A 24,623-nucleotide genomic window follows, 5' to 3' on the forward strand; every position below is an offset into this window, starting at 1 on the left:
TGGCGTGTGTATATACGAATGTGTGTGTGTGCGTGGATAACTCTGTAGATGTGAGCACAGGGACGAGGTATATACGTTGCGGACAAGTATATATGCACGCGGGACTGGGTTTGTTCAAAAGCCGTCGTCCCCATTCTGCTACGACCATAATTATCTGGGTGATGTGTAGTCTTAGCTCGCACTAGGCGGACTTTGCGCACTTGAATGCCAGCTCCATTACTAGTCGACTGAGCTTTCGCAGTCAGTTCCTACGGTATTATGCTCCGGCCAGCGAAGGCAAAGGAAGGAGAAGGAGTGGACGGAATCCCTGATATTGCGAATTACTTGAGCGCGTCGATTAATTGTTATTAAGTTGCTCGCCGAGCAGCGACGCTTCCGACCAGCGATAACGATTAATATGGAAGGCGCCTTAATGCTCCTAGTGCGCTTGTGATTTGTTAGGGAGGGAGAGAGGTTGTTATCTGGTTTTTGCAGCACTCCAATTTCAAAGTAGAGCATAACGGGACAGCGGCTAATGTTTAGGCATAACTTAATTGGGCGATTTCCGGAATCGTGGCTAAGCTAGACGACGAAAAAAAGGGTGCTATATGAAGTTTGCAGAAATTAGTGCTAACGAGGACATCATTAATGAGCGTATTCAGCGTAATATACTGAAACAATAGCTACTTGCTTAATACCTCGGGATGAAGACGTTAATATGAAAAGTGCACACGTCAAACTGTAATATAAAGTGGAGAAAGTGCAGGCCCATTATGATATTAAGCCCCATTCACTTTAACGATCTTGTATAAACGCTTTCAACCACGCGCTTCAAGTTTTCGGCGCTGCCCCGACTTGAGGACTCTCTAGATAGCAAGCCGACACTGTCGCTGTCTGGAACTACGGATATTAGAAATTTCGCGGGGCATTGTAGCCGAGAGCTCGGCCATTCGGAAGCGAAGCTTCCATCGACGAGAGATATAAAACTGCATATACACTCGCGTGTGATTGCAATCAGCATTGTGTGCGGTGCAGTCGAGCGAGAGAGAAAAATAAAAACGGCACAGCAGGGTCCGGCGTTACTCGCATAGCTGTAGCGAGACTTGCAGTAGGTTAATTGGCGCAAACGAGAGACACTCGAACAACACTTCAATCCCGGCGCGCTCTCCAATTATGTCGATTCTCCGTGCCGTTCTTTGTTTTGTTTCCAATCTCTCCCGTACACAGGCCTTCCCCTTGGCAGCCGAGCTTCGCCCTCGATTTGTCGGCGCTGCAAGCCTTCGCAGCCGCTATTGCTGGTTATGCGCGCGGAAAGAGAAATCCGCTTATCGACCCGCGCAATAGGCGGAGGGATGAAGGCCGAGAGAAACAATCTCGCTGGCAGCGAGGCACGCGAATCTATCATACGTCTTGAGCAAAACGGCTCGGGGCAACGATATGCACGCGGACGCTCGGCTTGAAGGGCCATCGCTCAACTGCTTTATTTTACAAACTTTATTGCCCTCGCGTCTTGCATTACGTTACGCGCGCGCTCTGATTAATGATCTGTACCAGTTGGCGAGCCGCCTTTGCTCGACGAGTAAGCCACTCTGATGCGTTTTCGAATGCTTTAGCAGAGACCAATTGATTCGCGCCGATCGACCGATATAAGAAATTTCACCGAGGCGCGGGTCTTGGGGATACGCGAATAGAAATTTCGCTCGTGTCGGTAATACGACCGACAGAGCTGCCGCTGAATGAAATCGGTTCAGCTTGCGAACAATCCATTTCCAATGGAATATTTCCGAGTGTTATTTCAAAATCAAATTTTGTAAAGGTAGCGAAGGTCGGACTGCGAGCGAGGGAAGAAATCGAGGTTTAGCCCGACGCTAAACAATTTCGTCGGGAATAGGTATTTTATCGATACAAGCTCTCGCGCGCAGTGATTCGTATTCAATAAGCGTGCGCGTGCCTGAACAATGGCAGCGCGAGATTTCGTTCGCTCGCGAGAGAAATAATAGCGACACACACGACGCTGCTGCCAGTATAAGAGCAGGAAAGGATAATTTTGTAGCGCAAGTTCGAGAACCGAGCTTATATATGTACATATCCACGTATTCGCTGCCCCGGTGCGGCTTTAATTTCTCGCTGTGTATTCCATTGTGTTCGGTAAGGCATTAATGGGATTTGCCGCAGTGTGTCCGAGCAAATCTAGTCGGTGGCGCTTTGTGCAAACGTCCGAGAAAGGCCGAGGCAGCTACATATACCCATACAAACACTAACGCCTTCCCCCCCCCCCCCCCTGCCCGCTCACTCTCTCTCGCTCATCTCACGTACGCGCCATATAAATGCACCTGCTTCGCTGCACAATTATCGCCCGCCACCTGATTATATCAGCTGAACCTGTAATGTTGCAGATTTACGGAGGTAATAGCTTCACCCAAAATTATCCAACTGTTTGTCGATTGACGTATTACGAGTTACGAAGAAGCCTCAATTATTTTGAAGTTTTAATCTGTGAAATATCCGGCGTAAAGATTAGATTTCACGTTTAGGATGATGAATTTCAATAAATTCTTTTACTTACACATTATAATCGTGATTTGACAGAGGAAACAACTCCGAACACGCATGGTATTGGAATTAATGAAGCGGCAACTCCATCGAAAATCCAAATGTTGTTTCACATTGCATGATCTGCATTTGAAATAGCCAATGCACGGCGCGCTTAAAAGTTTGCTTTAGCAATTAAAATCGAGTTAATTGAGTTCTAATGAGGTCAAATTGGGTCGTGAAATTTATCCGCATAACTTTGTCTGTGTGATAGAGCGTGTGATCGCACCGGCTCGCAAAACTAACCATCTCGTTTGCGTAAATACAGCCCTGCGCGGACACACGCAGCTAATCTACGTCAGAGTTTATCAACGATCAGTGCGCTTTTGCGCTTACATCGATCAACTGGAGATTATTAAGCTAACTGGTACTCATTGAGAGAGAGAGAGAGAGAGAGAGAGAGAGAGAGAGAGAGAGAGAGAGTTGCGTTAACGGGTCAGTAGTCTTGATAGCAATTTCAACTTAACGTAATGACCTGGTTATAGAATGCAACATAGATATATGTTACTTGATCCAAGCTAACTTGATCACTCGGAATTATCGAATTTACAAGTGAGTTTATCAATTATTATCAGTTCTCCAACATTTGCCACCTGCGTTATAATGACACTCTATAGTAGTTCGAGCTTGATGAGCGTTCGCTTGCATGCACGATTTTCTCGCGAGCAAACGTCAATTATGTTGATGATGTTTTTCGAGAAATAATAAAAGTATATTTTACAGACAACTTGCTTGGAAGTTTATAGGCGAGTGATGCTAACGAATTAAGTAACTACCACTGGAAGATTGGTGCTTATTCAATGTACTACCTTGAATTATCTTATAAACCTTGCTATAGCGAAAGAAATATCGTGTATATTTTCAGAATCGTTAAACCAATACACTAATTTTAAATTTTTGAAGATACCTTATTGGTTGAACGGTATCCATTCTTTGTATCGTTAAACAAAATCGCACATTGAGTTTTTATAGTAGAAACGCAACATACTCGTGGCATTAAATAAAACCAATTTTTTTGGCACTCTGTCACGAGAGCAGCATTAATAAAAGTATTCTATTGTAGCGCGAAATTTACAATACCCGCAGTGTACATTTATCCATGCGCGTGAACCGCATCTGAGACAAATTTCTCCCAAGTAGCTCGTAGCAAACTGGGTCATTACCTTAAAAACACTTTATTCTACCATAAAAGAACGACTAAAACAAATAATAATAATGCTCTGCACGCATTTTTTTCCAAGGTGAAGACGAAGAAAAATAAAAGAAATTGCAAGGAGAATGTTGACATTGCAGCGTGAAGATTAATGTCGAATGTTTGAGCTTGGCGTTGAAGGGACCTTAACTATGTTGGAATTTCGCTTGATGGATATTTTGTTCTCTCTTTTTTTCGTCCTACGGGTCTCGAGTAGACGCGCATAAAATTCGTTCTCTCGTATACCACGCTTCTTTTATTCCTCGTTCGACCAGCTTGGGGCATTCGCTTTTTCGCCTGGCTGTTGTATTTTGCGCACGAGAGTCGAGATACTTCAATTACCAACGGTAGAGGGTCTACGTGCTTGACGAGAGTTGAGTATATGTGAGAACTTGAAGTATTGTGCAGTGAGCGCATTTTCCGCATTTATTAATTCAAGTGGCTTTTTTCTAAATTATCTTCCTGCTTCGTTTCGTTCTTTTTCTACTCGTTCGCGTCGATAAGTGAAAATTCCTCTTTTTCTTCTCTGGTATGGAAACCATCCATCGATCCAATTAAGCGTGTGTCGGTAAACAATAGAAATTAATTAGAGAAAGAAAGAAATAAAGTTGTAGGCAAACCGGTCGAGTAGTGCTCAATGCACGAGGGAGAGACGGCCGAGGGCGGTTCGCATAATGCGATCGTTTCACGGTGACTTTGGCCCGAGGACGTCTGAGTGGCTCGCGTAACACTGGGGTCTTATACCTACTTGGTTTTCCCGCTCTCTCCCTCTCTCTCTTCTCGCGGCTCGCCACACTACTCGAGTGCTATACTGTCTCGAACCCACGCGGAATTAGAGGGTTGCTCGCTTACCTCAGTTTTTCAAGCGGGCACGATTCGAGTGGTGCTTAGGATGGATCTTCGAACGGCATTTCTTACGTGCCAGTCTTTTTTTCGTTCATTCTTTTCCGACAAGCGCTGTGAAATTTCTCGTGTGCTAACGAATCGCGGTTAAGTTCTCACGGTATAAGCTTAGTTTCTTGAGCCGAAAATTCGGATTCGAAAATAGGATCGCCAAATTTCAAATATAGTAGTTATAACAGACAAATATAGAATAGTATTATCCAAGCGAAAATTAATACTGTGACACTGCTGAAACTCAACAGTTAGATATCTTTATGGAATATTATTTGATCGTTGGACGAAAAGAGATATTCTTATGCTCTTAAAATTGTGATTAGCGATGAATTGGGCATGGGAATTGTCGCGATATAATAATTAAATGAAATAATTTGAAGAAAAAAAAACGATTCTTATCCAATTTCGAATAACGTTCAATTCAGCACGAGCTTTCGTTGCCTAAATGTATTTTAAATTCGTCATGTTTTATCTTGTAGCTGAATTGGTCGAAAAGCGAAATTCGATCAGTCGATGTCCCCTAACGCGACGGCCCTTTATACGCTTGGACGGAAGAAAGAAAGAAAGAAAGAAATAGTTTCTCAGGGGTTTCTCTCTCGCAACTGGACTTATGGCGCGTTAAAATTCCTGAATGATTGCCGACTCGAGTGTGCGGCACTTGGCTTTACTTTTTTTTTATTTCTTTACGGCCGCGCTCACTCGACGGGAATAATGTACGCGATTACGCGATAAGACGCCAAGATTCTGGCCCCCGTCGCCAGTTGGCTCTACGAATCGGTTTTCACCCTTTGAGCAAATCAGCCTGTTACGAGCTACCCCATCCCTCAGAAATTTCAAATTCTACAGTATGTCCGCATTACTTATAATATATTACCTCTCTGATTTCACTAAGCTTTCCGCGCGATTTTTTTTTTCACACTGATATCCGATCGAATAAAACGTCCGTGATAATTACAGATATCGAAAAATAATACTCGGTTAATTTTTTATCAAATATTTCAAATTGGATTTGTGCCCCAGAAATGATCGTGCTTCAGACTTTCGATTTCAAATTTCATTACGTCGTGGAAAATTATTGGAAAATGGATATTATTTGTTATAGCGCGCAATATCGCGAGCAGGAGAGTCTTAAAAGCGTAGCGGCTATGGAAAAATCTTGGAAATTGGATAAAAATTTAGCCAGTAGCTTGCGAGACGAGAGAGAGCGTGCGTCACCAGCAGTTGCGAGCGTGTATCTAACAATTCAATAATGATTTTGCGCTGGCAATATCGGGTAGCAACGCTTTTGATCGCCAATGAAATGAAATCAAAGCGGGATACAAAAGAAAAATGGAGGGCGGCGAGATGAAAGGGGCACGACGAGAAGAGATCGGGATATCAAGTCCCTACCACTACACCTGGCGGTCGTCGTAAATCGTCCTGGGTAGAGCGGGCGATCGACTGTAAGTGAATCCGCGATATTGCCGGGGGGACAATAAAAGTGCACAACGCCCGCGTGCTTTTTTTTTCATTCCATTATCCTCTCGCTGTCTCGCGGGCGATGATTTGTTGCATCTCGTCCCCGTGACATTGTGTATGTGTTCGTGTGTGATTTGCTGAGATCCCAAGAAAATCATCGATAAATCGAGCACTCTTATTTATAACGAGCAACGTACGTGCAGGAAATACTGTGCAGATGTGTGTTACAGACAAACCTTGTTCGGCGGCGATTGAATACCGTGGAACGGCAGGTTCTCGTAGAAGGTCTTGGTTTCTGGCTCTGACAGACCCTCCGAGACGCTGTCCATGTGGTTGCTATGGGCTCCCTGGCTGGGGTCTGCAAATTATATTCAATCGACGTGATATCGTTAATTTCGTGCTTTTATCGGACATTTACAAATGAAGCTGATATGAGCTCGACTGCTGTACGTACAGAATATAATCATTATATATAAGTTAATTGATCATTATGATACAACGTCGGCTTATAAGCTTCATCACTGCCGCGGAGGTAATCTAATCCATACTCTATTTTCCATTCTAACCTTCCAATGTAGTTGTTCACGCGATTCACATTACATAGAAGAGAAAATTAGCTGTACCATCACCATTCGCGTCGAAATTTCATTTTAATTATCGGAGCTTATTATTTTTTAACGCGGGTGTACAAATTGATTTATGACGTCTCCGTCAAAGACATTATAGTAATAACGTAGTCTCTAAGAACATTTTTAACAACTTGTCATCCATAAGAGTGCTATTCCCTACGAAAGTCTAGGTGCTGTGTTGTTAGTGTATCTAGGTAACATAAGGATAAAGAGGCAATATTAATGTGTGAAGCATCTCGGAAAGTTAGTATTCGCATTCCATTTGTGCGGTAGTGTGTGAATGTTGCAGGAAAGGTGAATGGGGAGACATTCTGAAGGATACGATAATGTTATTTTAACACAAAACTGTTCGCAATAAAATTATTATCTTTCGAAACAGACAACAGAGTTTCGTTGCCACGTTCATCTTTTGCGATGTTACAAGTTCTTTTCTTGTAAACAGGTAGTTAACTCTGCATCTCACCATTACTAAATTAATGCTCGAATATCAGTGATGAGTTATTATCAATAAAACGCAAAAATTAACATTAGCAAGTTCGATTCCAGAAATGAAATTGGACTGCTTGAGTTTCATTTTTTTTTAAATTGAATTAATATTTCTCTGTGTGAAGGAGAAACTATAGTAATTCTCCATCTATATATATATATATATATATATATAGCAGTACGTTTTAATAGACGTCGGGAAAATATTGTGTTTTCTAATGGAATTCATTTAGAATACGTTCAGTTTGTTTTTTGATTAAAAATATAGACAGTAGAGGAAGAGAAAAAACTAAAGTGGCACGATGAATCAATTATTACAATATATATATAAAATATAAAAAAATATTAAGTACAGTAAGGAGCGGAGATAGAAGCTGCAGTTTTCATTTCCGTTGATAATTTTGTTTAAGGCGACGAGTAGCGGTGCAGAAAATAACGCAAACAAAACGCCAAGCATTATAAGTAATAGTCACAGCAGCAGCAGAAGCCCATTAGAGTTGAAAGACAAAAGAGAAAGATAGAGAGAATGAGAGCCAAATTCTTGGACTATCGGGTGGTGATGCTAGGGGTGATGGTGATGCTCCGACAATGGACGCAAGTTTGCGGCCGGCCGAGCGAGCAGCTGAGTGCATTGTGGGAGTGCAAAAGAAGGAGAAATAGAAGGAGCGGAGTGGGGTGGTTGAGTATAACGTACCTGCCCCAGGCTTTTTGCGCTTACGAGACACATTGTTCCTGGCATGATGCTGCTGTTGCTGGCTGCTGGCACTGCTGCCGCTGCTAACCTGTCGACGTTGCTCATGCCTTGAATGAGGTGACTGCTCCGGTCGTGGCGCTATTCTCTTGTACGTCACGGCTAAACGTAGCAAGAGCCAGAGAATGCGTTCATACACATAGACATCGTATGCACACGCGTACCTATACGCACACACACATACACACGCATGCAGCGGAGAGATAGTCGTTGTTGAGGCTTTAATGGGCGATCATGCCCATGCCACAAACGAGACGAGACCAAACGAGATCACGTGCTTTGCGAATGAATATATCGTTTCTGAGCTAAGCTGCTCGTTACGTTCGTACGTCGACATTCGGTTTGTTGCACTCATCACAGTTTGCTCATTGACAATTTAATTATCGCATTTAATTCCAGCTCTAGGTTCAGCTCTGAAGAGAAGTAGGAAAAATCTGTTGCAAGATTCTATATCAATGTCGAAATAAAACGCTACGGCAATGATTTCAGTTAAGAAGCTTCCATTATAGGAACGTACAATGATAAATATTATCTATTATACAAAGACGAAGAGCAATGTTTGATTCGCGTGTCAAAATGATAGAACATATGTGCCGCATTCAATGTGTACTGTGTCAGATCAGTGAGACAAATGCCAAAGGATTATCCGCGAAAGTATTCATCTAACAACAGGTATGAATTTGAATGTTAGGCGAGTACGCGCGCGCATAGATAATGACAAAGCGACGTGTCGATATGCGCGGAATCCGAGGAATTTTCTTGGTATCCTCTTTCCACGCACGTTGGGATTTTACCCTTGGAGCGGTAAAAATCTCGGGTTTCACCAATCACGTATCAGCTCGGAAATAAAGATCTTGTCTCGCCTCTCGAAATACGGCAGATCGCCCGCCCGCCCACGCGCGCAGCCGTGCGATCGAGCGCAGGGATGGAAAAGTAGAAAAACGGATCGAGTGTCATTCGTGCGAGGCGCGCACGGCACCCGCTCATGGTGTAACACATATTGGATCTTTTGTGTCGGCTGTGAGTGGAGTCTTACACGAGAAAGTTGCTCGAATGAAGACTCGGATTGCTGAGGATTATTGCGACGAAAATGCTGGATTATTTGTAAAACTCTTATCGGTTCGCCTAGTTTTCTTTTCAGCTATGACGGTAATCCTACCGGATTTCCAATAAAAAATTTTCGCATTAAAAAACACAAATGTAATCACAGTCACGGCCGATAATTCTCGCGCATTACGGCATCCGAGGAGATTTTTTTTCAGTTATGAAGCCTGCAATGACAACGCTGGTATGCGGGTCTTGGCGGAGGCGAGAAAGAAAATAAAATTAAAGTGCCGGCGTGCGAAAGGGGCCCCTGAAGCGATTACTTTCCGAGCGCTTTAAAATGGGGGCGCTGTTAATGTGGCGTCAAGTACAGTGTCACGCGCGCACGGGCTTTATTGAAAGCTAGATGATGAGATTTGCTTCGTGCGACAAAGAGCTCCCGCCTCATTTGCGTTTTTTTTTTCGACTGAAAGAACTAGGATACTTTGAAAGAAGAAGAGGAATCATCATCAAGACAATACAGATAGATAAATGACAAGAGGATAATACTGCTGCCTTTTTTTTCTTCTCCATCATTATCATTGAAAAGTCAATGGCCCGGTCAATGACATCCCGAAAATGTAAAAATTGAAACTGAAACCGGCAGGAAGAATCTGCTGTTGACATTTTGAAATGCGATTTGGTGCAGGGATCGCTTCCGTGAATGGAATACGTATCGATTCGCTTCGGTCTCAATTGAACTCACTCTTACTTATTAGGTCAGCCAAGCGAATCGATACTCGGATACATAGAAGCCCGGTAAAAAGCGTATAGATTACTGATTTTGTTTTCTCGCTAAATCCATCTCACTTTCGTCCAATTGGCCCGGGAAAAGCGCGTGCGCCTACACGCATGACACTCCCGAAAGTGGATACGAAAATGGGCTGCTTTCAGGCGCGAAAGCGATACTATACCTGTTTTGCCGCGAGAGATACCAGGAAAAGTGTCAGATTCCTTGAGCTGTGCACTAAACATCGCCCTGATCTTATTGGTTCTTGCCATCACATTATCATCCTGAGGCGATTGTCTCGACTGCAAAGGTCTCGTTGAATCAGGACTACCGAGACCCGAGCGCATGCTGTTGATGTGCACGAGTACACCGGGTTTCAGTGGCCAGCGAGGTGCTGGCGAAGAGGTGGGCTCTTGGGGCTGCGATTGCTGCTGCACTACTACCGTCGTCGGTGATGGTGATCCGCCATCGGGGCTTTGAATGGTCGACGATTTATTGCTTGCCAACGATTGACTGTTAGGTCGAGCCAGGACGCAAATGGTATTTTAGGACTGACTGTAGCTCGGGAGAGTTTGGGATTGTGTGGTTTTGTGGACCGTGCCGATGAAAATTTCTTTGGCTTTCGCCTATTGAAACGATTGATGGATTATTATTGTTTGTTGATGCAAGCTAGATGTATAACCATCGGCTCGGCGTAACAGTCTTTCTTTTATCGAATGGCATGAGGGGAAAATCAATAGTACAGCTTTTTCTGTGGTTAGCCAACATAGAAATTGTGATTTGTTTTCAATTTCATCGTCATATACGATGAAGGGAATGAATACAAATGGAAATATCAAATAATTTGTCACAATTGAGATTTCAGTAACGTGAAACGTTTGTGAAAGTCATAATGACTTGACATTTCCTTCATGCCATGATAATGTATAATATTGTTTGCACTTTACGACCAGCCCACTTTACCATCACCAATAAATCGATCTACTGCCAAAGTAACGAATATTTCATCGTTTATATCTTCGACTTTCAATTAATATCATCAGCATACCTAGTCTAAGTCTTTGCGAACCATCACCGTTAATCTAACTAGGAATAGTGCACCGCAAGAAAAGTTACCGAGAAAGCTGAATAAAAAAGGAAGAATGAGCAAGAGTGGCTTGACTTGGCCAAAGACTCTCCTATCTGCGAGTGCTACAGCTGTTTTCGCGTCAATTTTACACTTCAGAGAACAGAGAGGTAGCCTTTACAATCTCGCACCGAGACCATTATTACATTTACGGTTTTATGAAAATATTGACTCGAAAATGAAGTTGACGAGACTTGGGTCACCTGTTCGTTCGCTAATTAATATGGTTTTATGGTTTCGTAGACAATAGTTAATTGATGAGGTTACTTTTCACCGGATAGCTTCATGAAGCACTTATATGCATCATATCATTTTGTGACTATTGTAGCGCTATTATATACGTAGTTAGCATTAATGAACAGCACAGAGGAGAAACGAGCTACAGACACATTGCACCGTAATAGTGCTTGGAAAGTTAAAGACCCGGAAAGACTCCTTGTTGGTAATATATCGAGGGATTTTCTCGGCAGAAATGAAGACAAGCGCATGCTACGTAGGATATCAAAGAAGCCGACGAAAAGTGTTACATAATCCATCATCGCACGTGCACACACGCACGCACGCACACACACACACACACACACTTACGCGCTCACAATGTCGAAATATCAAAAAAGTCCATTAAGTGAGTCACCGTTACCTCATTTGCAAGTTGCGTCAACGGTTCGGTGCTTCATATTATCTGGAGTCATGCGAAAGCTTGCCCTGTTTATCATTCTATGATAATAAGCGAATCTACTGCAGCATATAAGAAGCGACTTGAGTAAAAAAGAAAGAAAAGCAAAGGCAATAAATGTGAGCAGGTGAGCAGACACTATCAAGCAAACTAAATTATGCAAGGGGTGGCAGACGTCGCTTCACTCGGTAATACAAAGAAGCAGATTTAATGATCGTTCGGTTCGCGTCGATTTAACAGCGAGGTAAGCAAGGGAAGGTTGCATAATCGAGAGTAACAAGTTGAGTTCGCGAGCTAGGATTAACGAATGTCAAGGCATAAATCACAATAATCGCGCGAGCTTCCGAGTTGGTTAATTATGATGTTACATTAAAATCCAAGTGTCGCGGAGCCACGCCCAGAACAATTAAATATCAAAAAGCTCTTGGATTCTAGCCAAAGGCTCATACTATATATAAGCCATGTCGTACTTTCCAAATTGCGTCCTGCCCCTTCTCCTATCAAAGCTTTGTGGTTTTGATTTTATACTACTTACGGCGATGGTTATCGCTGGAGAAATTATCGTAAGACGAACTTACGGCTGCCATTTTCCATAGACCGAACTTATCGCGTTAAATCCAGAAGTAACATACATGCATGCAATATAGTTGAATTTTCGTTGTACCAATTCTAAAGAATCGTCGCAACAAATCAAAGTCGGTTTGTCACAGTTGACAGACAACAGCGCAACCGTGCGAAGGGTGTAAAGTGAAAAGCACCTCTAGAGTAAAAAGGTCCGCAGTAAGCTCTTTTCGAAGGCGTATCGTGGAAAAATCCGGACAAAGCAGATCAACGCGGCGGACCCTGCTCGACAGCTCTTAAATCCGAGCGGGTTACACGAGCGCATCAAGCTCCTTGTTTGAGTTCATTAGCGGCCGCCCGAAAGGTGCATTATAAATTGTGCATTTGTGTCTGTGTACACAGAAGTGCAATCAGTGCAGGATTACTCGTTGGTACTTACTGCTCACGTTCTTCCAATTCGACCACTCGATTATTGTCTGTGAGTTGGCGTTTTAATGTCCAAGGTGTTTTATTTTATAAAGCGAGGAGAAGGACAATCAAAGTGAACAAACAAAAATTAATATGTGAGTATACATTTGGGATTGTAGTCTTTTGCGGATCGCTTATTTATATGTGCGTCTTTTCTATTTATTCGCACTGTGTGATTGGTTGTAATTACGGATCAAGTCAAATTTGTATGTGCAAAAAAATGATTGCTCAAAAAAAGTTGTTTATCAATGTGATTAGTTGGAAATGTGGTAGTTCATGGCAAATTACATCAATCTATTGACTTATCTATTACAAGTGATTTGATAAAACTGAATCAAGTTTAATATTTGAAACTTCGGATAGATGTTGACAGTGACATGCCAGACAAAATTTCATATTCAGCGTCCACAAACAAATCCATCGATGATCATATGGTTTGTTTGAATCGATTATTTAATGTTTTCCTTACTCTGATAGTTTTATTGTTATAATTCAGAAACACTTTTGTAGTAAAGGTCGAGAACTTACATTTTAATTTGGTGTGTTTACGTCGACACATTAGGAAAATGACGACGCAGATGACAATGATCACCAGTATGATTATTACCGTTGTGGCAATAACAATGACTAATAGATCGCCGTCTAGTTTCAGCCACCAGGGAATAGTCGCTGCAAGAATCATCAATATAATTTTAAACATCTTTCATGGATAATAGAATTTCAGAATTGTATTGGACATTTATACAAAAAATAAATATATCCAAAAAACAAGAGAAACAAAATAGAGAGAAAAGAAAGAAAAAAAATTTTCATTGCACCTAGAACCAACACAAAAGGCGTAAAGCAGATAAAGAAACCCACTTTTTAATTCCGTGAAAGTCACATTTGAATGAATAATCACACGCTAGCTCATTGTGCGGTTCGCGCGGTAGAAAATGTCGCAGTGTGAAAAGGGCTAGCCGCAGCACCTCATTGATCCGAGCCTTCAATGAGTTCTTTAATATGCTAATGCGACCCGCGTGCGCGTCGAAATGTCTTTTTAGCGTGTGACTTTTTTTTTATCTTTGTGCGCAAGCTTCGTTCACTTTGGTTTTCTTTCTCTTTCTTTCGCTTTTTAACGGGGTGACGACGAGCGCGTGCTATAGAAAAAGTTTACAATGCCCTCTTGTTCGCCACGGCCATTTTAAAGCTTTCCGCAAAAGCATGCACAAAAAATTCTCGGGATTCCAACTATTCTGTGAAAATTATGTGCTAAATCGAGCCACATTGTTGTAATCTCTCAGAGTTCATCTAATAAAAAAAATTGCACTAATAAATTGAATTTGGAAGTTGTAAAATGAATGCAATGCATTATGACAGTGGTTTTTTATGCGGTGATTAATGCAATGTTTATAAGTCAATCATTATTTGAATAACGAAAATTCTCGAGAAGCTATTTGAAAATTTCGAAGTGAATGTTTGAATTATAATTGATTAGATGTCAGGTGATTGAAATTTTTCAACTAAAATTTACAACAGGCTAGACTCGAACTTGCGTTATTCCGAGAATCAAACTTATTACGAAGCATGGAAATTTTGTCGGCAACTTTAAATTAACTAAAAACTTAGAACAGTTAATTTTGATGAACTTTCCATGTTTTCACGTCGAACTCAATTTAAAATTTCAAACATAGTGAATTCAAAGTTACATAAATGAATCAATGCAAATCAAAAATTTGACTTACTATCCAGTCCTTGGTGTGCTAAAAAATATTCAAACATAGTGAATTTAATAGCTAATTCAATTTGAATGAGAGAAAAATGATGTTCCTCTTATTTATCTTTCAAATTTTAAGAATTATGAGCATACTTTGGTGTTTTGACATTATGAAATATATACCGTATTCAGAACCTAAATCAAAACATAATGACTCGTGTCAATAACCAATATCAGTTGCAAGTATAAAGCGATATAAGCGTACAATGAATCTGTGTTATGTAAGCACTGAGCGTAATAACATGCCATACGCCCGTAAATTATCGTGACACAAAGATTAATCTATGATCTATTGAAAAGCTATCTATCGGACTATCGTCAAAACACTGAAAAACATACTGATAAAATTCAACTAAAAGTATTTTAAATTATCTAGAAATTTCATTTACCAGGCACGTGACGTTCGCAGGGATTGGACGGTCCAATAGTATTGTTAGCGATGCAGACGTAGGTCCTCGGGTTCGAGACAGAGTCGTCGAGCGGCAAGTAACTTTTGCCGTCTTTGGCGACGGGCACCGTTTCGATCGTGTCATTGTCACTGGAAAGTGACCAGCGAAACTCGTACTTTGGCGGATTGCCCTCGGCACTGCACACCACGTAGTCTTTCCCATCGTCCGTTACTTTGTCCACGTGGCACTCGGGCTTGTCTACTCAGCAGGCACGAACGCGAATAATCACGTTTCGTGCACTTTATTGCCCGTCAATTAACAATCGCGTGTTCGTGGTTAATACTCACATTGCACGTTGACGTTGATGGTTCTCGTGGCGCTGCCGATTTTGTTGCTCGCCTGGCAAACGTATGTACCGCCTTCGCTACGAGGGAGGCCTTGTTTAAAGCTTAGAATTGAATCCTCGGATACTATTTTCTCGGGTTTGTCTTCGCGATACCACCGATATTGAGGATCTGGACGTGCCATCGCGTTACAAGTTACTGCTTCGGGTATATTTTCCTCTGTCACGTCTATCGATTTCTTCGGAATCATTACATTCTCCGGTGGAACTGTTAGTCAGAACAAGAGGTATTACATTACGTTTTCTCTACTATGCATTTAGAGCAATTGATTCTTTCAAAAATCATGGGATTTTAATAGTCAAATGGAACTTTGCTATAGCTATAGCTGCTTCAAAGACAGCCAAGTGAAAAAATACTTTATAGTTTCAAATTTTTTTTTCCAATTACATACTATCGATTGTATTCCTCGTATATTTAAATAAGAAAAATGCGAAAGCAATATTCAGTTTTGTCAAGTGAAACTCACAGTAGACTTCAATTTTGACAGTGCTGGCGACACCAGGTCCTATACCATTAGAGGTACTCATACAGGTAAAGGTAACGTCATTGTCAGTTTCCCGGTCCAGTTGACCCGCCGTCCACGCCGTGAGATTCCAATGCAGCGACGAGTTGATACTTTCAAAGTCATCGGAGCCGAGGTTTGGTGCCGTATGTCTGTTCTCCACGTAGTAATGCCTCGTTCTTGCGAAGTCTATGGTTTTGTTGTTCTTCATCCAGACGACTTCGCAAAGTGGCGAGCACTCCACGTGACAGTCCAAACTGGCACTCGTGGCATTGAACACAAAGCCCTTCAGCTGCGGCAGTTTTTTTATGAAGGCTGGCGGCGACGAGATATTAACGAAGATAGATGCGGGGTCACCATCGCCCGCCTCGTTGTAGGCCATGCAGGTATAGTTTGCGCGATATTCCAGTCGAGCCTTTTCGATCCTATAAACGGCACTGGTGATCTCGGTAAGTCGATGAGAGCCACGAAACCACTTGAAGCCCGCGGCAGCTGGTCGGCCAGGATCCTTTACCACGCATGTTATGTTGAGTGGTCGCTTCTTCACTACTCGTCTTGGCTCGTACGATATCGATGCTGGTCCCGGCTTATCTGGAGGAAAGCACGAGCAAGCCATGCTTTTTATGTTCATTCGCTTGGCCGAAGAGTGTTCTAAAAATTTTTCGGCAGCCTTGCTCGTCCTGGCATATTTTTACGCGACTTTTTTACGAGTTGAAGATCAAGTTGACACCGTGCTCCACGTGTTATAACCGCCGTTCTCGCGCATGCGTTGTTATAACGTATACACGTATATGTGCGCGTGGCTGCTGCAGTCGAAAGTGGTTAACGCTCGCAGAGGCTCGGCGACTTCAAAGTGGACTTTAAGCTAATTTAATCAGGGTATAAGCTCGGAGCGTGCAGTGCTGAATGTCGCTCGATAGTCTCTTTTACGATCTCGTAAATCGCGTATTGATCCGCTGCTCGTAAAATGCTCGGCTGCATATATGCATATACGCATGCGGAAGCTCAATATAAGCTTGGATATGCATATACTTTACATAAAATAAATTTCGAGCGATTCAGCCGCCGACGCCGCGGTTCTGAATATCTGGGCGCGCGAAACGCATAATACGCTTCATTCGGATTATTGGATTATTTTTTTCGTGTCTCACAAAGTCATTCGATACAATCGATCGCGGAGAAAAGCAACTAACTTTTGTATTTGACTATTTTAATCAATGTAATTTATAGCTCGAGAGTCGATCGAGTGCCGTTCCATTTTTTCGCAGAACTTTTTCAGTTGTCGATGATTTGAAATATTAACAAGCAGAAAAGATTCTTTATTTTGACTTACAATGAACGATGAGAGGCTTGTTAGTAGATATAGGACCCCAGCCAGCGTCGTTTTTGCCTTCACAGGAGTAGTTGCCATGGAAGGACCTGCCGACCGATTCCAATAGTAGTTTGCTTGGGTCGATGTCGCAGAATTCCTCGGCGACAGTGGCGTTGCCACGCGGTGTGCAGTCGGGTAACTCCTTAAGTAACTCGCCGTCGAGATACCATCGCACTGCCACCAGATATACAGGATTACCTGTCACCACGTCACAGCTCAGTGAGACGTTCGAACGTACTGCTTCGTTAATCGGTGTGCTCGGCTCCATTGTCACCTCCACTATCGGCCGAACTGCAATTTGCAATAAAAATCATTTACGACTCTTTGCGCATAATCATCGGAACGATGTTTCTTTTCCATCGTAGTCGCTCGCTTCACGCTCGAGTTCCCGAGTGAATTGAACGTACATGGAACGTACAGCGGAAAGAAGAGCGTTCGATTGAGTTTTATATCGAAGGAAACATCAATATGTATACAATCAAACAAATCAACCTACACAATACGGACACGTCGATGTATTCCTTGGAGCTCGATGTACCAAAGTCATTTTCCAGTATACACGTGTACTTGCCAATATCCTCGGCAGTGGCATTTTTGACAAGTAAGGCCGTGAGTTCGGTCGTACCGCCTTCGTAGCGCTCGTTGCTCAGCGTCAAGTTCTTTCCGTCTCGTTGCCTGCAAAAACAAGATCAAGCATTTTTTTATTCCGTTTTGTTGTATATCCTACTCAAATACTCCCCCGCTTCTCGTCCCTCTACGCTAGCTGATATATTGCTGGCGTGAAATTGATTTTTTCATGCGGAAGGATGCGCGCACCCTTCGGCTCTCTCTCTCTCTCTCTCTCTCTCTCTCTCTCTCTCTCTCTCTCAATTTACGGAATTTGTGTTGAGAAATTGAATAAGCTGGAGGTAACTCGGCTATTCCTACATGGCGTGCGCTTCATTGGCCGAGAGAGAGAGAGAGAACTTCTTGGATTTTATACTTAAATTGAGTTCAAGCTTACCATACTACGTTTATGAGGGTGGCTGGGTTAGCTTCGTACTCGCAATATAACTGAAAGTCCTCGGTCTCGTTTACTGTTATATTGCTTGGGTTCATCCGGACGATTGGAGGATCTGTAAAAGAACAATAGACATAGTTGGCTATTTTTTATCTTATTCAATTTATATTCCATTAGATTGGCTTTGAAGAATTTTTCAAGCTACTGGTTTCCATTAAATTTTCAATACAGCTTCACGGCAAATATGATTGTCAAATATTCATCTAGTGGAGCTTTGGAAATAACGTGATCAAGAGGAATATTGGAAAAAATATATTGCGCAAAAAGTTAAAAAAATCTTTCATAAAATCCTGTTGATCTGGCCATTATCCGTGGAATTTTTAATAAATTTCATTCAATCGAGGCAATCGAGAATTCGCTTGATTTTCAACAAATGTCATTTACTTTTTAAAGTAACTATTGAGTAATCCTATCAAAGGCTTTGATCACGCGGACGCATCGCAATAAAACCATTCATTTGAGTAGTTCTCTCAGACCTTTGTCATATTTTCGATGCAATTATCTACGGCCAGTTTCGGGTTTTTGCTGGAATCGAATTTCTCTTTGACTGGTTAGCATTTTAATCAGATAGTAATTAATTGACACTATTCTGTTTGAATATATCACGTACTTTAGAGCTTCACATCGACGCCATTGCATAAAGCGCTGTCGAGACATTTTCAAACAGAGCATAGCAGCAGCAGTAGCAGCAGAAGCTATGGTAGCGTAATAGACTGTCGTCCGCGGACGAGGAGAAAGACAGAGATAAGTATGTGTATGTATAGGAAACTAGTTAACCAGATGTGAAAAGAGCCCCGCGGGGGTATGGGAAATGTGAAAGGTGAACGTGACGTGGATCGAGAAAGGACGAATTTGCATGATGCTCTGGTGCTCACCAACAGAAAGAGAGAGGGAGAGAGAGAGAGAGACTAGCTTTCCGCTGGAGCTCACGTTGGGCCTCGAGCACTGAACCTTCCGAAATTGCTCGGTAGTTTGAAAAATTAAAGTAAGTTATTAGACAAGTTCGTGACGTTGCCACTCGACCTCTTAGCTTTGGCAAAAAGTCCACTCGAAACTTTTGAATTTTTTCCTTTACTCGAGTTTCTCGCTATGATGACTTGATACGCAAATATTAAATTTTCTACGCGTGCAATTGTAACTTCATTGCGTGCACAAATAAAGTAGGCAGAGCATGAGAGTTTTTTCATGTTATTGAAACATCAAGAGGATTGAATTTTGATATGAGTCAGAGGTAGGAAGATATACGGTCGGTGTTTGTGAAAGCAATCTGATAGTGTTGCTTACGAACTCGCGGCATGCCCCCTAATATAAAGGGCTACGCGTAAAACGATAATTTAATTTCGTTCTATCAAACACTCATTAATATTCGATAAAATAATAAAATTCCTTCAGAGCAGAAACGCCATTTCCCGTCATCTTGAGAAGTCGTCAAAGTCCTCGTAAAAACCAATATATTGGAATCACTTTGCGCGAGTGCACGCAAACTATGTAAAGTCGAATAAAGAGGCATCGCGTGATCGACTACAATGGAAAGTTGCACAGTTGAATTAAACGATGAGATGATCAGACAAAAGCCAAGTTCTGCTCGTATACTCACACATCACTTCGATGATGACGGTATCCTTCATTGGCTGACTCCCTTCCTTTAGCATGACCGGATTGATCGCCATGCAGCTGAACTTACGGCCGTTGTCGTGCTCAGATGCAGTGAACGCGAGGAAACTGTTAGTCTGCGTGGTTCCGTCGTCCTGTTGGCAAATCGAAAAAAAAATTGAGTGAACAAAAGCTTTGAGTTAACGACAGAAAAAGAGAGAGAGAGTGTGGGTGGGGAAGAGAGAGAGAGGGAGAGAGGGTGGGGAAGAGAGAGAGAGAGAGTGAGAGTGAGAGCCAATAGTAATTCTTTCGCATCAGCGCTTTCACGAGACGATGGCCCATTGACGTTGCCGCGATTAATGAGCCGAGAGAGCTGAATTAACCCACTTTTTTCAGACGCTATGCCTGTAATTGCTCCCCTTGGCGCTTCCCTATTCTTCTCTGGTTTAAGCTCGTCTCCCTTTTATCATCGCGGATATTCAATTTTTTTTTCATATGTCAACTTGATTTTCGGCCCGTTGGCGTAATTTTATTTAAAGGCTTATTAATGTTCCCACTATTCAATATAAAAATTATGGTAATTGATGAACTCTGTGGAAAGGCCAAAAGGAATCGCTTACTAATTTGAATTTTTAAAACGTATCTCACGGCAATCGTTTTATAGATTCACAGTTAATAGCAAGTATCTATAAATTATATATGTATAACTATATCGTTAAATTTAAAAGGTTGGAAGTATTAATATGATAAGCTATATCGGATCATTTTTCGTATTATTTTAAACAATTTTTTTTTTCGGTAACTTCAGTCACGTTTGGCAAGACTCGCGAAGTCTCCACTCAGATTAGAAACGTGACGTAGAACTCAAGGTAGCGCAACGACGCGTCGAACGCGTGATTCATTCGTAAAACTTTCGAACCCGAAATCTCTAGGAAGCCCGCTTGCGAGAGCAATCTTTCCAACCTAATTTTTTTTCAATCTGCAGAACGACGACGGCGGCAAAGAAGTAGAAGAAGAAGCGGCGGCAGAAAATCTATTACGCTACGAGAGAGTAGTAGTCTCTCGCGGCAGTTGCAAGCCGCAAAGGTAATCAAGATAAGTGTCACGTCGCGTGCCGCTGGGAGCTGAGCACTCCCTCTCGTTCTCCCTCTTCCTCGTCATCTTGCAGCGTGTATATATACGCATTCACGCGCGCAAAGACCAAGAAAAGTTTGCTGGTTCTTTTTTCGGGCCGCCTCGCAGGCATAATTTCTTTTCTGCTTCGTCTCGCGACTTTTCATTATCTCGCGCCATTACTCTCATGCTCGCGTGGTGACCCGAGCCAGGAACGTACATTGTCTTTTATCTCTCATCTTTATGCTCGCGCGCTTATGTCCCTCGATACGTTCTATAACGTCTTTTCTATCTTTGCTCTTTTAATTTCGCCGCTCTCTGTGTTTGCTGGCGACACAGCGCTATATTACTTCTATATTGTTGCGGGCTGCTTCACAGATACAACGAACGATTTATCTCTTTCTATGTGCTTTTTTCCCTTTGAACTTGCCTCCACGAATTTAGGTTGATTGTGAATCTCAAAAGCAGCGAAATAGAAATTTGAAATCTGTAGGGGTGCAGACGTTGGAAGCGGCTTTTTTTAGATCTGAACACTTTTGAGTTTCAAAGTTGGTCTGTCGTCATTTATATAAATAGTCTGCCTGAAAAATGTTCAATTTGTATTCAACGCTCTCGTATATAAAAAATTCACCGTTTTTCTTTTATCGAATCGTTGAGGAATATTTTATACGAAGGAGTTATTTTACTTTTGTACAGATAGAATAATGTGAAAAAAAAAACTGAAATCTTTCTAGACTTTCGAAGGGCTTTTTTAATAAATTTACAGCGGGCGCAAACATAGCAAGCAATATATCACTTTGCTTAGATAAAATAGAGTTGTACACGTTACGAGCGATAAATTTGTGCCAGCTCAGAAAAAAGATATACATAGAATCGAGTGTGGCTATCGAGCTCCACGCTAATCAACAAGTAAATAAGAGTAACGCGAAAGGGCGAGCATGTACACGCGAGCGACTCACGAAATCGTAAAAATAAAATAAATAGAAAAAGCAGATAGAACGTAGATAGGCTATAGCCGGCGAGAAAGAGAACTGCGCAATTAACAGATAATAGAGGAACTTGAAAATACATGCAGCATACACTGCGTGTATGAATGAATGTGGAAAAGAGCCGCTAGGGAGAGAGAGAGAGAGAGAGAGAAATACTTTGTGGTAAAGCCAATTGGGGTCGAACGAGGCGCGTGAGTTGCGTGTCAGCCATCGCGTAATGAGACACTTAGCAAACAAAGCTAATTGTACGCTTGGCGATGAGCAAATACGCAGGAGCTACAAATCCATAATTGGAGCAACCCCTCGCACCCCCACCTATACCCCCCCCCTCCCGCCACCCCAAGCCGACGCTTACGTAAGCTTAATAAAAGCGGCCGCAGCGAGGTATGTACGTGTGCAGGTGCACCCATGGCAAGCCAACAAAAAAAAATCACATTCATGCTTTTCGTCGCGATCGACTGATTGCCGAGAACATTTTTATCGTTGCTTGCTCTTCTCATCGCGCTCTTGTGATATCGAGCATTGAAACGTGGCACGTTTCAACGTGCTTTGTCATAATATCTTTTTTTTTCATACAGAAAAGAAATTGTCGCGGCGTTCGTTGTACTTGATAGAGTTAGGTTGCAGCATTGATTGGGACTGAAAATTCAAGTGTTTGCGACGCGACAGAGGGATGAACTTAATCAATGCGACGGGCGAGGGCTTTCGCTCTCGAAATATGGCGCATTCGATGCGGATTAATTAATTCGGCGGTAAATAATTGTACGCGACAACTGTAGACATTTTTGCACGAGCTACTGAATCCCGTTTATCTTGGTGAAAAATGTAGCACTCCCTCTTGCTCGCGTGCGTCCTTTTTCTGCAGTTCTGACGCGTCATTAAAAATGGAAGGAAAGCTTCAAGGGGGATAAGTCGGGACACACAGGAGATGAGATACGATGAAAGATTCAAAGACTCACGTTGTCGGTGAACTTAGTCTCGTACATATCGAGCCGACTACTATTACGATGTAGGATCTCGGTGCCGTTATACCAAGTGACGTTGGCTGGTGGTCGGGCACCCTGCACTTCGCACTGTAGCAATACCTTGGAACCTTGGATCACGTGGCCTACCACACCTTTGATGTCCATTTTCATCGGGCGCACTGCGAACACAAAGAATAGCGATGGATCTCAACTTTCATACATCCATATAGCCAGCTGTACGTGTATTAGTGTGTGCCTGACTGTAGTTCATTGGGGATTTTCTCAGTACTGCCTCTCCTCAAAAGTTTCACAAACTTTACAAAGTTGGATTCAGCTTTGTTTGGCAGCTTTGTGAAACAAATACTTTTATTTATTTTGTTTTTCTTCGATATTTTGGCGATAACGCTAACACGTTTTCAGTTATTAAATCGTCTATTTAGATTTTCTTTTATAACATAAGCAAAGATCGATATGATTACAGTGTTAATAGAATATGCTTCATTAATTAAAAATAATTACATAATTGCACTTTTAACATTCAATTGACAAATTATACATTGTTTTCAAATTCTGATGTACATAAAACTTCAAATACGATCTCGTTTACAAAGTACGGTAGTTTACGTAAAAATATTTAAAAATTATATTTTATTGATAACCACTCGACAGTTTTTTCAAAAATTAAAGTAAAGTGGCTATTGCGTAAAGTGAAATGCGATGCATTATTTCAATGAAATTCCAAATGACACTTTCTCTTTGAAGATCCATGTGTTCCATAAAAGAGTAACTAATGGAATCACTTACTGTTGAAAAGAGGAGGAAAAAGTATATATAGAGTTATAAAGCTGTAAAGAGAGGCGCGAAAAGGGTGACGGGAAAGATCGAATTAAAAGGCTCGCGCATCGGTTGGGGTCGGTAATAGATCGATAAAAAGTGTCAAAACTGATAAGAGGCTCTCTCTCTCTCCCTATTTCCACATCCGTACACCCAAAAGATACGTACGCACGTGGTACACTGAACAAAAAGAAGTAGAGCTGGCTTGTTATGCTGTGGTGCATCCGGATAACGAGAAAAGAAAAAAGTAATAAGAAGAATAAAAGGCAGATGCATTGATAAGAGAATGAGAAATGAGAGTAAGGTTGGTGGAAACTGAAATTGACTCATCAAGGTGTCGAGGAGTAAAAGTCACTCTCAATTTTTCACGCCGTGGTGGCCATTTAAAAGGGTACTGTTTACGCGAGAGCTAACTTTAATTCATAGACCCTCGTCAGCCGTGGGCCACGTCGACTCTCTTTCTCTCTCTTCTCGCGGTCATGGAGGTCCGGCAATAAAGATATCGGACTTTTCCGCAAAGAGAAAGAGCAATGAAAAACGCGGTCGCCTCGAGAGCTTTGTGGTGCGCGCCTCTTGTCCTCGAGATGACGACGGCTCGCGCGCGCGGTACACAAAGAAAGAGCAAAAATAAAAGCAGCTGGCCAAAAAAAAAGAAGAAAAAGTAACGTTTCTTTTTTCCTTCGTCGAAAGACACTTCTCCGGAGTCTTCAAGTATTTCGGTCGTCTCGTTTTATCTCGTTTGGAAAGGTATAACCGTTCTGACAATTATATTAAGCTCGAAAAGTAGAACAACCCGCCAGGTTTGTTATATACCTATGTGTATTCTCCACGAGCCATTGATCAAGGAATTAAATTCGCTCTGTACGTCTCTTGAAAAAAAAACTAGAAAAACGCGGCACAATGATTTAATACGAGCTTGGCTAGTCGTGGCATGTAGAGTAATCTTGCAGATCTATTTGTCATGTAATAAGTTACAGACTAATCTACTTGTCTCGGGATTAGTGTAGCACATTGAGAA

The 24,623-nt window shown here is 42.0% G+C and overlaps 1 protein-coding gene across 2 annotated transcripts in view; it reads right to left on the minus strand.

Annotated features, from left to right (window-relative positions):
• The window catches only part of LOC131664191 (hemicentin-1), a 111,533-nt gene that overhangs the window by 5,801 nt on the left and 81,109 nt on the right, over positions 1-24,623 (minus strand). The window contains exons 6-20 of one of the 2 annotated variants that reach the window (XM_058935088.1): positions 22,766-22,950; positions 19,709-19,859; positions 18,055-18,166; positions 17,548-17,726; positions 17,013-17,342; positions 15,644-16,270; positions 15,121-15,384; positions 14,774-15,031; positions 14,353-14,370; positions 13,157-13,297; positions 12,600-12,636; positions 9,982-10,271; positions 8,050-8,086; positions 7,928-7,998; positions 6,355-6,476 (exon numbers count right to left, since the gene is read on the minus strand). In XM_058935088.1, coding sequence (XP_058791071.1) covers positions 6,355-6,476; positions 7,928-7,998; positions 8,050-8,086; positions 9,982-10,271; positions 12,600-12,636; positions 13,157-13,297; positions 14,353-14,370; positions 14,774-15,031; positions 15,121-15,384; positions 15,644-16,270; positions 17,013-17,342; positions 17,548-17,726; positions 18,055-18,166; positions 19,709-19,859; positions 22,766-22,950 — 2,822 coding nt within the window. The remainder of the gene's footprint in view (positions 1-6,354; positions 6,477-7,927; positions 7,999-8,049; positions 8,087-9,981; positions 10,272-12,599; positions 12,637-13,156; positions 13,298-14,352; positions 14,371-14,773; positions 15,032-15,120; positions 15,385-15,643; positions 16,271-17,012; positions 17,343-17,547; positions 17,727-18,054; positions 18,167-19,708; positions 19,860-22,765; positions 22,951-24,623) is intronic. The other variant, XM_058935089.1, reaches the window with a different exon arrangement.

This window comes from Phymastichus coffea, unplaced genomic scaffold, assembly GCF_024137745.1.
Source record: "Phymastichus coffea isolate CEN01 unplaced genomic scaffold, Cenicafe_Pcof_1.1 PCOF00043, whole genome shotgun sequence".
Taxonomy (NCBI): domain Eukaryota; kingdom Metazoa; phylum Arthropoda; class Insecta; order Hymenoptera; family Eulophidae; genus Phymastichus; species Phymastichus coffea.